At 62.3% G+C, this 14,149-nt stretch overlaps 1 protein-coding gene across 2 annotated transcripts; it reads right to left on the minus strand.

Annotated features, from left to right (window-relative positions):
- Positions 1 to 645: 645 nt before the first annotated feature.
- SNTA1 (syntrophin alpha 1) lies at positions 646 to 13,936 on the minus strand. 2 transcript variants are annotated; one of them, XM_076351988.1, is made up of 8 exons: positions 13,663 to 13,936; positions 11,000 to 11,185; positions 3,649 to 3,847; positions 3,349 to 3,556; positions 3,150 to 3,280; positions 2,127 to 2,323; positions 1,867 to 2,054; positions 646 to 1,537 (listed from the first exon to the last, which is right to left on the minus strand). In XM_076351988.1, exons 1-8 carry the CDS (start codon positions 13,934 to 13,936, stop codon positions 1,445 to 1,447), a joined length of 1,476 nt encoding a protein of 491 aa, XP_076208103.1. In that variant the 3' UTR covers positions 646 to 1,444. The 2 variants fall into 2 exon arrangements, with proteins under 2 accessions (XP_076208103.1, XP_076208104.1); XM_076351989.1 differs by lacking the exon at positions 13,663 to 13,936 and adding an exon at positions 11,270 to 11,530.
- Positions 13,937 to 14,149: the final 213 nt, after the last annotated feature.

Raw genomic sequence — 14,149 nt, forward strand, 5'->3', positions numbered from 1 at the left:
AGCACGGCCCCTCACTTCTTGGGAGAGAAAAGGCTTTTCGGTGCCGAGCCCCACGCTAACAGGGATTCACCCGGAGTAACAGTGGTCAAGGTTAATCCGGGAAGCGCTCGGTAAATACTGGCTGTGCTGCACGTGTGCCGGGAGCCCGCAGACACAACCACGCCGCGAGGGCTGCCTTCGCTGCCTGACTTTCCCAGCAAGGGCGGCACGTGAAGGGAACAACGTTCAAAGCCTCTGCTGCCACCCAGCCAGGCAGCTACTTTTACTGGAAAAAGGAAAATATAAAAAGCAACTTTTTGAGTTTGGAAACGATGCCCACCCTCTGCTGAGCATCCCAAAGCACAAAGCGAAGGTTATTCAAACCCACCTGGTATCGCCAAAGCTGGCGCAGGTACCAGCGTGTCCCTCTCTGCTGCGCCCAGCGCAGCATCGGGCGCCTTAAAAGACTTTTTGCCCCCATCTGAACCTCCCCCCCCGCCCCGGGTCCCCAGCACCCCCAGGCCAACACCACCGGCTCACAGCAACGTCCCCCAGCCTCCAAGTAAAACCTTTCCTTCCCCTGGTAGAAAACACCCCGAGGCACAGCCCAGGTATCGCCCGCGTACAGATTTTCTACTTCTCCAAGCGAAACCAGGAGACAGATCTTGGCTCCTGCTGGTTGTGACCTGCAATGTTTATTTGACCCCAAAAAAAAGGCATTTTCATGCAGAATCTTTTGGTTCATAAAAGTTGTTTCCCAGCAGCCACCTGATAACCCTCCCCCCTAAACCGAGAAATAAAGTGACCCAGGAGTTAGCAAAATAAAACGAACCGTCCAACTCCGACAAAGAAAAGTGGTTCCTATCATCCGGTACAATATGGAAAAATTTGGCAAGTAGAGCTGATCTGCAGTTCCCATCTCTCAAGCGCTATGGAGCTGGCTCCGGTCTCCAGCCCTCCGGTTGTCTGTCTGGGGGACAGACACACGTCCCTGTGCTGCAGGACCTGGGGACTCTCCAGGGGGTCCAAGCCAGGCGGGCGAGAGCTGCCGCGTCAGCATTTTTAACTGGGCGATATAAATATAAAACATCGATACAAATGGGTTCTTTGTACAGAAAATATCATCTCACAAGGCACTGGGGTGACGACCGCGTGGCCGCTCGCGGCGGGCTCCGACCGGGCTTCTCCAGCCGCTGCTGAGCATCGGAGTGGGAGGAAGGAGGGGAAGAAGGGACCGGAGTAGTCCCGGTGCTGCCATCCAAGAAGGATTTCACCCCACCGCTGCCCCCCAAACGCCCCAGGAGTTGTTTTTCCCAGCCGGATGGTGCTTTTCCTTGGCGGGGGTGGCGTGACCCCGTGGGGGCTCCGGTCTCCTTGGGATGGCTTGGGGCTGGGTTTGGCCTGGAGGGAGGTGCATAGATCGGCCCGGGGCTGGGGCTGCTCTGCCCGGCGCTCCGCTCCCTCTTCACGCCAGCAGCCCCAGCCGGGTCACCTTGGCCGAGAGGAAGGAGTGGATGATGAAGACGATGGTTTTGGGGCAGGAGTGAAGGTCCAATTGCTGCAAGAAAGGAACGGAGGGATGTTTGCAATGGGGAGGGCTGTTCCTGGAGCAGCCAGCTTTCTGCTTGCGGCAGGGAGGGCAGGGACCACCCAGAGCCCCCCAAACCCCACCACAGCCTTACTGGGGCCCTGGGAAGGGCTGTGCACCGCGGGGGCTGCGTGCGGCCAGGGGTGGGCGGATGAGCCATGCCTCACCCCCACGTGCCAGGCAGGCTGGGTGATGTGCGCAGGGTGGGTGCTGTGCGCAGGGCGGGTGCTCTGCTCCCCCTCTCCCCCCGGGGCTGGTGGGAGCGTGGGTGGGGGGTGGCGACGGTAAAGCCAACTCACAATCTCTCCCTCCGGGCCACCAAAGTCCAGGTAGAGCATCTTGGTGCCGTCGTCGGAGGACATCTGCAGCTTCTCGAAGGGCTGCTGGAGCAGGATGGTCTTGCTGAGCCCGGGCTCGGTGGCAGAGATGGTGAAGCCCTTGTCAATGTGGATGGACAGGGTGCAATCCTGCCCCTTCCATGTGCAGGCTGGGGACGGGGACAGGGGTGAGACGGCGGCCTCCCGCCCCGCCACCCGGGCCCCCCCAGCTCCCCGCTGACCTGCCGAGACCTCCTGGACCAGCTCGGCGGCGCCGTGGGTGCCGTCCACCAGCAGGCGGGTCCACAGCGCCAGGTCGCGGGGGCTCTCCAGGCTGAAGAGGTGGGTCTGCACGCCCAGCCGGGTGCCGGTGCGCAGCGCGAACGACAGCTCCGCCTCGTACAGCGCCGAGCCCTTGGCCGGCCCCGAGTGCACCAGCCTGCGGCACCGCCGCGCCTCAGCGCCGCGCTCCGCACCGCTCCGCACCGCCGTGGTGGCTGCGCGGCGGGGCCGGCAGGGGGCGCTGCAGCCCCGCGGATGCGCCCCCGCGCGCGGCCAGCACCTTCCGCGGCCAGACCCCCCCAGAGGTGCCACCCCCGCGCCTGGCACCCCCCGGGCCCCGACACCCTGCCACCGCCCCGGGGCGCCGCCGCCACCCCCAGCGCCCCGCCGGCACCCCCGGACGCCGCCACCATCCCCCGGGCTCTGCCATTATCCCCACTGCTCTGCCGTCATCCCAGGGCCCTGCCACCGCCCCCGGACTCCACCATCACCCCAAAAGCCTCTGCCACCACCCAGGGACTATACCATCATCCCCGGGCCTCTGCCCTGACCCCCAGCCCCCACCACCACCCTGGGGCTCTGACACCAATGCTGGGGCTCTGCCCTGGCCCCCAGCCCCTGCCCTGACCCCTGGACACTGCCACCACCCTGGGGCTCTGACACCAATGCTGGAGCTCTGCCCTGACCCCCAGCCCCTGCCATCACCCCCAGACACTGCCACCACCCTGGGGCTCTGCCATCATCCCCGGGCCTCTGCCCTGACCCCCAGCCCCCACCACCACCCTGGGGCTCTGACACCAATGCTGGAGCTCTGCCCTGACCCCCAGCCCCCACCACCACCCTCGGGCTCTGCCACCACCCTGGCGCTCCATCACCACCCCCGGGGCTCTGCCCTGGCCCCCAGCCCCTGCCCTGACCCCTGGACACCGCCACCACCCTGTCCCCCGTGCAGGGCAGGAGGGCGCTGGGCCAGTGGCCCCTACCTGGTGGCGATGAGGGGGTAGCTGTGCGTGGGCTTGCCCAGGGCGTCACGGCTCTGCGGCAGGCTGCCGTACAGCAGCAGCTCCTTCTCGGTGAGGATGGCCAAGAGGTTCCTGGTGCCGGCACCGGGGAGCTGCAAGGGGAGGGGGTCAGGGCCACCGGCAGCACGGTGGTGAAGGGCAGCAGGGGGCATGGGGGTACCTGCTCGGTCAGCCAGCCCACGTGCTTGACATCCCGTCCGGCCGCCGTGCTGGCGCCCGCCAGCTGGGCTCGCAGCTCCTCCTTCACCCGCGGCAGCAGCGCGCCCGCGTTGGCCTGGATGGCGCCGAGCCACGACTGCGCCGTGGCCTCGTCCTTCGCCCGCAGGAAGAGGGCAACGCGCCCGTCCGCCGAGCACACCTCCAGGTACCTGCAGGGACACGGCCCCGCTGGGTCCCTGCCGGCCCTCATTGCCCCGGGGCACCACAGTGGCATCACCATCCCCCGGCACCACGCCCTGACCTGTGCTCCGGGTCAGCGGGGAGGCACTTGCGGGACACGTAGCACATCTTCAGAGGCACAGTCCTGCCCTCCCGGAGCTCCCGAGGGGGTAGGAGGGGGGATGACCGCTTCTGCAGGGTGGCGGGAGAGGGGTCCCAGCTGACCGTCGCCCCTGCGGAGGAGTTCTTGAAGTAGGGGGAGATCTCCTTCATGTACTTCACTGGAAGAGAGGCAGCACCCAGCTGAGCGCACAGCATGGGCCATGGCGGCCTCATCCTGCCCACCAGCACCCATCTGCCCCCCTGAAATCCCTTGCACTGTCCCTGCACCAGAGCTAGTACCTCCTTTGCTACCTCCCCGGAGCCGTCACCCATGGGTGCTGCAGCGGGTCCTCTGCCCAGCATCCCTGTGGGTGTGGGGAGGGGATGGCACTGGTGGGTGAGGTCTTACCAGAGGGTGACATGACACCTAAGATCCTCCCGGTGCCTCTGCCCCACCATCCCAGCCTGGGGAGCCTCCCAGGCTGGGTAAAAATGGCCTTTTCCCCCTTTTTCTTTCCTTTAACCCAGATCAGTTCACAGATCCAAGTCTGATCAGGTCCCCAGGGCGGCACACGGAGGCAGGGGGCGGGGAATGGGCAGGAGTCCCAGGCCAAAATTACACAGGCCAAACTGTGCTGGTACAGCCGGTCCCACCGCCAACTGGGAACAAGAGCTCTCAAATACCGTGGCTTGGCCCCAGGAAAAGCCTCGAACTGCGTGCTCGCAGCTCGCATGGCCCTGCCCCATGAGTTATAAACCAGGGGCAAGAAACCAGCTTTCAGTCCCCAGCAAGTCTGCCTCCAGAGCCAGAGCCCTCAGAGCCGCGCTGGGACGGCAGCCGGCTCCCGAGGTTTAGGGGAAGGGGGAGATGAAAGTCACCGCAAATCGATGGGGCCCCGTAGCCTACATCCTGAAAATTAGGTCAGCAACACCAGCCAAAAAGCTTTGACTGAGCAGGGGAGGATGCCCCGTACGCCGCATCCCAGTGGGACCAGTCGTGGTCCTGCCCTGGGCACAGCATGGGACCAGCTGGTGGCGCCGGGGAAGGGCTTCTCTTTGGTGGCCCTTGGGGAAAGGGCCATGGGACAGACACGTGCCTGCTGCCGTGTCCCCAGCCGCCACTGCTGGTTTCAGTCCAGGTCCAAGTCAGCGGCGTGGGTGGCAGGAGGGGGACACGAGCTTGGCTTTGCAGCCAACTCTTGTAGGTGGCTGGTCGGTGGACCAGCTCCATCGCTGCAGCAAAGCCGCAGCAGCCTGATTTTGTGCCAGAAAAAAGCCCTTTTCCCACCAGGAGAGAGTCTGCACGCAGAGCCTACCATCCCCATCCTTTACCTGCCCACCACCACCTATCTTCCCTTCGTTCCTATCCCAGTGAGCTCCCCAAAACCTCTGAATCCTGAAATCCCGCACACGAGCAGCGGTGGGGCATGGCGGGGAGGCAGAGCTATAAATGTCACAGCTATAAATGGCTGCGACACCGCTGCGGCACGTGGGTCGGGTTACCCCGCACGGTGGCCAGGGCCAAGGAGGCGGCGTGGGGCCTCGTGCCCTGCACCTCCTGTTATAAATAGCCGCCGCGTTCCTGCAGGCATTTGAGCCGGGCTGGATTTTACCCCGAGTCATTAATCTCGGCAGCGGGGACTGGCCATTATCACGGTGCCTGGGAAGTAACTGGAGTTCAGGAAGATATCACTGAGCCGCTGAAACCCGAGCGGAGTCCCCACGCCAGCCCACGGCTGCCCAGGCACACAGAGGACATCACCGACATTAGCTGTGCAATGGTGGGATCACGTCCCGATGGAGCAGAGGAGGAGGGGAGCAGTGCCCGGCCCAGGACAGGGCAGGGAGAATTAGGCAATGGCCAGTGCGTATGCCTCTCCAGCACATGGCTTTAAGGAGGATTTAAGGCTGGTGACGAAGCACCGACGGGTTCCCGAGCCGGTGCAGGGAGCCAGGATGCGATGGGGGCTGCGGTGCTCTCTGGGGAGATGCGCACCTGGGGCCAGGCCACCATCCCATGGGAGCTAATGTCTCCGACGACGACAGCAGCAGGCTGCATTTCAGAGACACACGGCACGGTCAGGGGACACAGTGTGACAGTGCCATCCCCAGCCCGCTCTGCAGCGGCAGCCACTGCACCCCTGCCCATCCCTGCAAAGCAAAAACGAAGCCGTGGAGTTTTCCTGGCATGGACTTTATAGTGGATTGACCTGCACTTCTGCCAGTCCCTTCACTGCAGCGGAATCGCCTGGTATTGAATGGATTAATTAATTACACCCATCTCATTAAAGCAAATGACTCAGACCATATTATGCATCATCTCTGCTACTGGTAACTGTAATTCTTGTACTGGTGTTTTGGTGGTTTTCTTCATTAACACCTTGCCGTGCTGGGGCTCCCAGGCTGGCTGCCCTCTTCTTGTTAGCCAGCACCTCTCCAAAAATCACTCGGCAGAAATACTGCACCTCCAGCAGGCAAAGAGCCCTCTTGGTGGCTGCTGGGCAAATCCACGCGGTCCCCAGCGCCACGCTGCCTCCACGCAGGCTCTCTGCTCCCCTGGGGAGACAGCCTGTCCCACTGAGCTCCTCCAGCACAGCGGAGAAGGGACAAATAGGACCTCTAGCCACTCAGGGTTTTGCACTGAATAACACTTTATTTTAGGTTTTGAGGGAACAGCAAAAGTCTCTGGGGAGGCCACATGTGAGCAGCTGCTTGTGGCATCACCAGAGCATCGCGTGCACCCTGAACCCCACAGCGAGCTGCATCGGGGACACGTTTAACCAAAGGCCCTAGGGCTGCCCTGCTATTCTTTCTCTGTTGCAGTTGGGTTTTTTCTCCTCAGCACTCCAGAAAGGGGCAAAACCATCAAAATCCCTTGGTTTTACTTCTTGGGTAACAGATCCTCCCCCTCCACAAACCCATCCCTCCCAAGGATGGGGAACAAGCCGGAACCAAGCATTCTGCGCCCTCGATCCTGAGTCACTACGACCTGCCCCACGCACGTGCTCATGGCTCGGCACCACCCGAGGCCAAGCTCCTGACCCCGGCGGGCTTTGCCGAGGAGCCACAAACCTTCCTCCAGCCAGGAAAGCAGCCCCAGCCACACAGACACCCAGCAGCAGGCTCGAGAGCACCCACCTGCTGCTCGGGCCACCAGCTGGGTGCTGGCACACTCTGCTTCAGCCCGGAGATCACGGCACAGGTTCACGGTGGAGAGGTTTAAGCCCGCGCTGCCAGTTAGGGGTAGGACGGGTCCCACTGTTTCCCCCCCGAGAGCTTTCCAGCAGCATCCGTATGGGGCTGTGAGTCAAAAAGGTCCAACCGTACGGGTAGCCATCGCATCAGGAAGGCTTCCAGAGAGGTCCTGGAGATCCAGCACTGGCCCTAAGGAGATGCTAGGCCCATCTCCAGCTGGTCCCTCTCTGCCTCAGGACTAAGAATGCAAAATTAACATGTGAAATCGGGGGGGGGGCAGCAAACACGCATCCCAAAGAGACACTCTGAAACGACCTGTAGACTTCAAGCCAACACTGTGATGTGCTTCCAAAACGCTCAGCACAGGGGCTGCCAGAGCCGCCCTGTCCAGCATCCCACCCAGGGACCGTCCCCTGCTCCTGGCTCCGAGCACAAACAAGGCAGCAGCTGCTGGTCCCAGCTGCCTCAGCTCAAATCCTTCTACCCCAGGGAGGAAGACGTCGTGGGATGCTGCAGGATGGGGGTGCCACCGCTGTCCCTCCTGCCCCAGGACCCTGTCCCAGCCCTCAGTGCCAAATGCCATGCCCCAGCTCGTTCCTAAATATTCACCTGTGCTGCATGGCCAGCAGTGACCCATGTGCTGAGTGATCCCAGGGAGATCATGGGACAACTCTCCCTGTTTCCACGGAGGAGCAACGTCCCCAGAAAACTCCCCAGGGAAAGCAAAGCCTCAGGGCAGCAAGGTGTGGAGGAGGTAGGAGGATGTGGACCCTCACTGTCTCTCTGCATCATCCCAGGGCAGGTCCAAAGCCTCTGTTTCTGCTTTGGTTCATTACCACATTGAAACCATGAGAGCACACACAGTGTTGCCGAGGGCAAAGCCCAGCTGCTCAGAGCCCGAGGACCATCACACCTGCCAGAAGTCATTCACTTCAGTGTCCCACAGAGGGCTGGAGGCCACCTCAGGGCTTTCTCTCCGGAAGCCTTTCTGAGCCCCGAAGAGTGGCAGAGACAGGGAACTGCACAAATCCTGGCTGCCACCACCCGCCTCCGCTCGAAACCCCCTTCCACTCTGCATCGTGTGTTATTTACCCCAGGGCCACCTAAATTCTGTGGGTATTTCACATTTCACACCATACACATCTCCACCCTCTGTGACTTTCTGGGCTTCCCACGGTTAGGGCAATCAGCCTGTCGGAGATGGGCGTCCCCAGCGCTACGCTCTCCCCGCACCCCTTAGCTTTTCTGAATTTCAAGCTTCCAAGTTATTACTTGGCCGAATGAGTCCTGGAGAGCTGCGACAGCCTCAGATGCTCCCCTGCAGCCAACAAGCCCCGGGCTGCCACGGAGGTGAGACGCCTGTGGCTGCCCCTGCTCCTCCTCCCCACTTCTCTCCCCGTGCCAATACGGCACAGGGGCCTCGCCGGGAAAACCACTCCTGGAACCGAATCCCTTCTCAGGGCAGCTGGAAGGATGTTTATCCAACCAAGTAATGCAAAAAAAACCCAAAAAACAGGGGAAAATAAGGTAAGGGAGAGCAACTCTCCCCAAAATAACAATGTAATATAAATACAGCCAAACTCCTCCTGCAAATATCAAGAGAGTAGTTTGGCACATCCAAAAAAAAATCTTGGCAGGACACGCCGAGAGATATCTGCGTGTCCTCATGCCCGGCCAGCAACGACACCCAGGAGCCAGAAGCCAAGCTGAGCAGCCCGGGGTAAGATCTGGCACGTGGAGCCACTGCTGATATTTGGATTAAAACACATCACCTCCCAGCTCTGCCATTTTGCAGAGTCTCACCCCAACTCACCGTCCCGACCCACGGACGCAGTAACCGTAAGGGAAGTCAGAGTCTCCCCTGGCAGCGCGCAGGGATCCAGAAAGCGCCTGCTTGATGCTAAGGCCACCGTGCTGCTTTTCACCGAGCCCTGGAGCGAGCCCAAGCAGGAGAAGGGAGCAGGGAAGCCCCTCCTTTGCCACCCTTCAGGCACTTTAAGGCCACCCTCTGCCCCCCAGCCCTGCCACCCCTCCCCAGGGCAGGGCGCTCGGCCGGACGGCTCCTGGAGAGCCATCGGGGTGGCAGGTATAAGGCAGGGGACACCCCGTCCCGAGGCAGGGCCATCACCTCCACAGGGCAGTGACAGCCCGACAGGGACCACACCACAGTGTCAGCCCCGCCATCCTCCACAGGCAGGGCTGTACCGCGCCAGCAAACCCAAAACAGGGAGGAGATGGAGATGCACCATGTGTGTACCCAATGTCTGCAATCAGACGAGCGGCAGCAACCCCTGCCCCGCTCCGGCTGTTGCCTGCAACACCCCTGAGCAACACTGCGCCGCGGGAGCCCAATGGCATCAGCTACAAACTAATCAAAAAGCCTCCAGTGTGTCGTGGTGGGAGCCAGCCCAGCCCCGCTCTCCTCTCAAGGGTACCTGCTGGCAGTTTTAATTAATTAAGAAGCCCAGCGGGTCATACCTGAGCTCAGCGAGCTACAGCAAAGGCCCTGCCTGCAGCTGCCTCCTGGGAGGGCAACCTGGCAGCACCCGGCTCCCCAGGGGGATGGAGGAGGAGGAGGAGGAGGAGGCGGTCCAGGGAGAGAAGTTGTTCTCTACAGAAAGGGCAGCTCATCTCCACCTCCCGCAGGACCTCTAGCAGAAAGGAAACCCACGCCAAAGTAAAGGATGAAAAGAAAATAACAGAGAGAGGGTGGTCCGAGAACAGCGGCTACGGGGAGGAATTTCGCAGACTCCCAGAGAAAGAGGCTCTTGTATTTCTCTTTGGTCAAAAAAAAAAACCAACCCCACCAACAACCGTATCTGCTCCCAGCAGCTGTGCAGAGCAGCACATTCCTCCGGCTGAACCGTGGTCCTGCGGCTCCCAGGAGAGGAGGAACCCACAGCAGAAAGGGCTGAGCGAAGCTAAAAATGAAAATCTGGAGCTGAGACAATCTGGGGAAAGCGCAGGAAAGCAAGAGCCACGGCGGCTGCTGGCAGCAGAAGACACAGAGCTCTTCTTTGTCCAGGCAGAGCCCAGAGCGCTGCTCCCAAATAAAACCTCCCTTTGGGATCTGCAGCGCTACAACCGCACCGGGAAGGGTCTCTGGTGCCGAGACCCTCCTTGTTAGCTGGGGTGGCCCAGGGCGCTGGTCAGCCGTGAGGGGAGGGGAAGGATCCCATCCTGGGGGACAGACCCTGGGTGCTCACCCCTTCCTGGCCAAGCTGGCAGAGTGGGCAAGCGCAAACAGACGTGATATAAAGTGTAACAGGAGAAAAGTGGAGTCCCTCCTCCCACCGTCCCAACCCATCAGCCCTCACCCACTTCCCAAGCGGGGTTCGGGGGGCTCCCACGGCCTGCCAGCCCCCACAGGGCTAGGAGACACCAGGGACCGGCCACCCGGTACCAAAAGGGAGCCCATTCCCAGGGGACCGGCTTCAGTCTCCCCTGGGACAGCGAGGGCTGCGATCCCTGGGATGTTTGTAGCCTCAGCTGCCAGATCTGGGGGGGCCGCGCTTGGGGTTCAGCTGCCAGACACCCCCCGGGGAGGCAGCTCCTGCGGCTGCACTCCTGAGCTGGCCCTGCCTGCTCCCGGCAGCCTGCTCCTCCTGCCTGCCCAAAATCCACCCCAGCAAACCAAAAGGTGCCCAGCAAGAAGCAGGGTGCCGGTGTACCCCCTCCCGGCTGGCATAAGCCTGCAGAGCCGCACAGCCCCGCTCCAGCTGAGGATGCGGGTTTAAATGAAAATCACAGGAAAAGCAGAAAGTTTTCCATGGCCCCAGGAACAGCAGAGCTCAGAGTGACACCGTACGACAGAAGAGTCGCAAAGCCCATAAACCTGCCCCACGCCTCCCATCGCTGCCTGCCCATGGTCCCGCAGCAAGGAGACGGAGCCGCTGGGCATCGAGCAGTGGTACATGTTTCTCCCTCTCTGGAGGGAGATCCCAGCAGTTACCTCCAGCTCTCTGGACAAGCTGATAAACCAGTCTGCACATGTTGTTTTCCATTTGAAAGAGTATGCAAATGCCTATGCAGACAACGTGCCACCCCCATGCTCCTAGCACATCACCCAGAAAAATGGGTATCAGCCCCTCAGAAGCAGGGGGACCTTCGTCCCCCCTCACACCCTCATCTCCTACCTTCCAAGACCACCTCCTTGCCCGTCTTCTTCAACGCCTGCACCGCCTCGTCGTGCGTTGCCTCGGACAGGTCGGTCCCGTTCACAGAGAGGATGGCGTCCCCCACGTACAGCGCCTCGGTCTGATCCGCTGCCAGCCCCTTAAATATCTTGGAGATCAAGATGGGCATTTTATTCTCTCGGCCACCTTGAAACAGAAGAGAAACGAAGCGGCTGTGGCTGTTGGAGCACATGGAGGAGTGGGTGGGGAGGGGGATGCTCGGGTACCCACCAGCCCCGGCGAGGCTGAGCCCTTCTCCCAGCGCTCAGCCGTGCCATGCCGGGACATCCCGCCGCCCTGTTTCCTCGGATGCTCATGGCACACTCCTAACAACCACAGTAGCCAAAATACCCTGAGGCTTTACAGCAGGCGAAGATGATTGCTCCAAAACCACTCCGAACGGTCGCAGGTTTCCTCGCAGAGCGAACACGTACCCTGGCCACCTCCCCATCAATTTTGGCAGGAAAGCATGTCTTTATTTGCATTATTAATCGCGTGTGCTAAGCGACCATCCCTGCTCTGAGGACTTCATGATCTAAATAGATAAGACAGCTGAATGTTTTTGGAGAGGCAAAAGAGCTAAGGAGAAGTGAACCAATCTGGCTGTTTGCTCCTCTCCGCACAGTAGCCCTATTTACCTGCTGCTCCCCATTCTCCAGCCTAAAAGGATGCTATTCAAACCTCCCAGCGGCTCGAGGAGATCAATTTGCACGTTAACTTTTGAACTCGCAGGGAGATCCAAGCAGCGTCGCCGCCTGCGTGCCAGGGAGACGCGGTGCAGCAGCTACCGCCAAGCCCCAGCCTGGGCAGAAGCAGCCAGGGATCAGCAACCCCTGACGTGCCCTACGCCCCAGGACGGCCTGTCCTGAGGAGCCTCCGTGAGATGATCTCTCATCCCGGAGGGAGATGTTGAGCCCAGCCTGTTGTCACCGCCTGCCCCAGGGCTGCTCCCAGCCAGTGCCACAGGCATTTCCTCGCTCAGACGCCTGCCAAGCCCCTCGGGGGGCTCTGGTTATCAGCTGTCAGAGGCCCCCGCGGGGGCTGCTTCAAGCTGCTGAGCCCGTCCTTACAGCAGCGGCTCCTCGCCCGGGCTGCCTGCACCGAGAGCCCCTGCCAGCACCAGGAGCCTCCGCCAGTTCGGCTCCCCACTGTCCTGCTAGCCAGGGGAAGGCCAGCCCAGCAGCCATGGCGCCCGTCCCCTCGCCACGTCCCAAGGCAGGACACCTCACCCACATCCCGGTTTGCGGTGAAGCATCCCCGGGTGAAATGCGGCTGGCATGCTTTTTAACAGCGAAGCGTCAGCAGCCCGGGTGAGGAGGAGCGATGCCCTCCCCCAGCAGCGGCAGTGGCACTGGCAGGGCTGCCCCACCGCTTGTAACAGCTTCTAGCTCGCCGTTTGGATGGCGACTACTTGGTTTCCACAAACGTCACTGCAAAAATAAAGTTTTAACTGAACCAAGTGACGGTCCTCCTTTCCTGGGAGAGCCACAGAGCTAGCAATAACTTGGCAGTCAAGGGGTTATTACGAAGGGGGCTTTATGCTTCCCAAAAGGAAGGGCTGGCAGGCTCAGGCACCCCGCAGACACAGCCAGCGGGGCCGTTTCAATCCAGTCCCAGCACCCGGACATCCACATGGCAAAACCTTCCCACTTCCAGAGGGAGCCAGAGGCTGCGGCCGTGTCCCCTCCGAGCTGGGAGAAGCCACGTCAGGAGGCGAGAGCCGCCCTGCCGCTGCCCCCGGGGCTGCCGAGCCCGCTGCCTGCCCTGCCGGCACACAGAGTTAGGAACCCTCTCGCCCACACACCGCGACGGCCCTTTGCCTGCCTGTTTGCTGCCCGCTTCATCCTCCTTTCACGGACTTTCCAACACGCTCGGAGCCACGTGAAAAGCAAAGGCAGGCAGAAACGCCGTCCCTGCCCCAAGAAGTTTCCAGCCTGAAGTTCAGGCGAGTCACCAAGGAGCCGGGCAGCTCGGGAGGGAAAACAGGGATTATAACACGGAGGCTTCCCACTGCTCAGCTCTCCGGGAGCAGGCGTCTCCAAGCTTGAGAACGTTGGTTTAACGCCCCAGCTCTCCGCGCCTGGAGATCTCCAAGGGCTTTACAATCGCTTCCTTCGTTTTGCCAACAGTTTGAAAAGGGCATTTCTCAGCCCCGGGGCACAGAGGGGACAAGGACACGCTGGCAGAGCCCTCCCTTTGGCTGCAAAAGGGCAGCTTTTCTGTAACCGGGTACCCTGTGCGTCCCACCTGCCTCACGAGACAGCACCCTGCCCCTGCGTACAAAGGGGCAGTGGAAGCCCCCTCCAGCTCCCAAACACCGGGGACCCCCGCTCCAGCCGGGGCACAGCAGGCAGGGGCTGGCCGGTCACCACTGCACCCCAAAGCGCCGCTCTTTCCCTGGGCTGGGGATGTTTCGGGTCCCGTCACTGCCATGCGCCCCTTTCCTTGTCCTGCACAAAGGCTGCGTTAGGGCAGTGCCCGGGGTGTGAAGCCCCCGACCCCAGCCCCCGACCCAGCTCCGCTCCCCCCCGCGGGGTTTTATTCCAAGCGTGGGAGCGAGCTGCTGGAAAGGCGGCAGCAACAGGTCCCGGTGCCCGGTGCCTCCCCCCCGCCCCGGCCCTCACCTTTGATGCTGATGCCGAGCCCCCCCACGTCCTGCTTGACGACGCGCACCGTGCGCCTGATGTTGGCGAGCGCCTCGGGCACGGCGGAGCCCGCCTCGCCGCCGTTCAGCTGCGCCGCCGGCGCCTCGCCGGGGCCGGCGGCGGGGCCGGGGCCGTCGGCCGGGCTCACCCCCAGCGCGTCCTCGGCCAGGGTGAGGAGGACGCGGAGCCACTGCCCGCCGGGGCCGCGCAGCTCCAGCAGCCCGGTGCGCGGGGCGCGCCTGCCCGCCGCCATCTTCCGCGCCTGCCGCGCCGCCCCCGCCGCTCCCGCCGCCCCGCTCCGCGCCGCTCCGCGCCCCGCGCACCGCCCCGCGCACCGCCCCGCCGGGACGGAGCCAGCCGGGTGCTCCCCGCTCCGGCCCGGGATGGGGTACGGGGGCGGGCGGGGGGACCCGGCTCCCCGGTGCTCCCCGGTGCTCCCCGCTCCGGCCCCGGATGGGGCACAGGG

Source organism: Aptenodytes patagonicus, chromosome 14, assembly GCF_965638725.1.
Source record: "Aptenodytes patagonicus chromosome 14, bAptPat1.pri.cur, whole genome shotgun sequence".
Taxonomy (NCBI): domain Eukaryota; kingdom Metazoa; phylum Chordata; class Aves; order Sphenisciformes; family Spheniscidae; genus Aptenodytes; species Aptenodytes patagonicus.

What these genes read in the sequence shown, in the direction of transcription:
- SNTA1 (XM_076351988.1), bottom strand. Translation starts at nt 13,936, where the DNA reads ATGGCGGCGGGCAGGCGCGCCCCGCGCACCGGGCTGCTGGAGCTGCGC. An exon ending in GGTCCAGGAGGTCTCGGCAG is followed by an intron (nt 2,055 to 2,126) that starts GTCAGCGGGGAG and finishes CCCCGTCCCCAG; the next exon opens with CCTGCACATGGAAGGGGCAG. An exon ending in GTGGCCCGGAGGGAGAGATT is followed by an intron (nt 1,538 to 1,866) that starts GTGAGTTGGCTT and finishes CCTTTCTTGCAG; the next exon opens with CAATTGGACCTTCACTCCTG.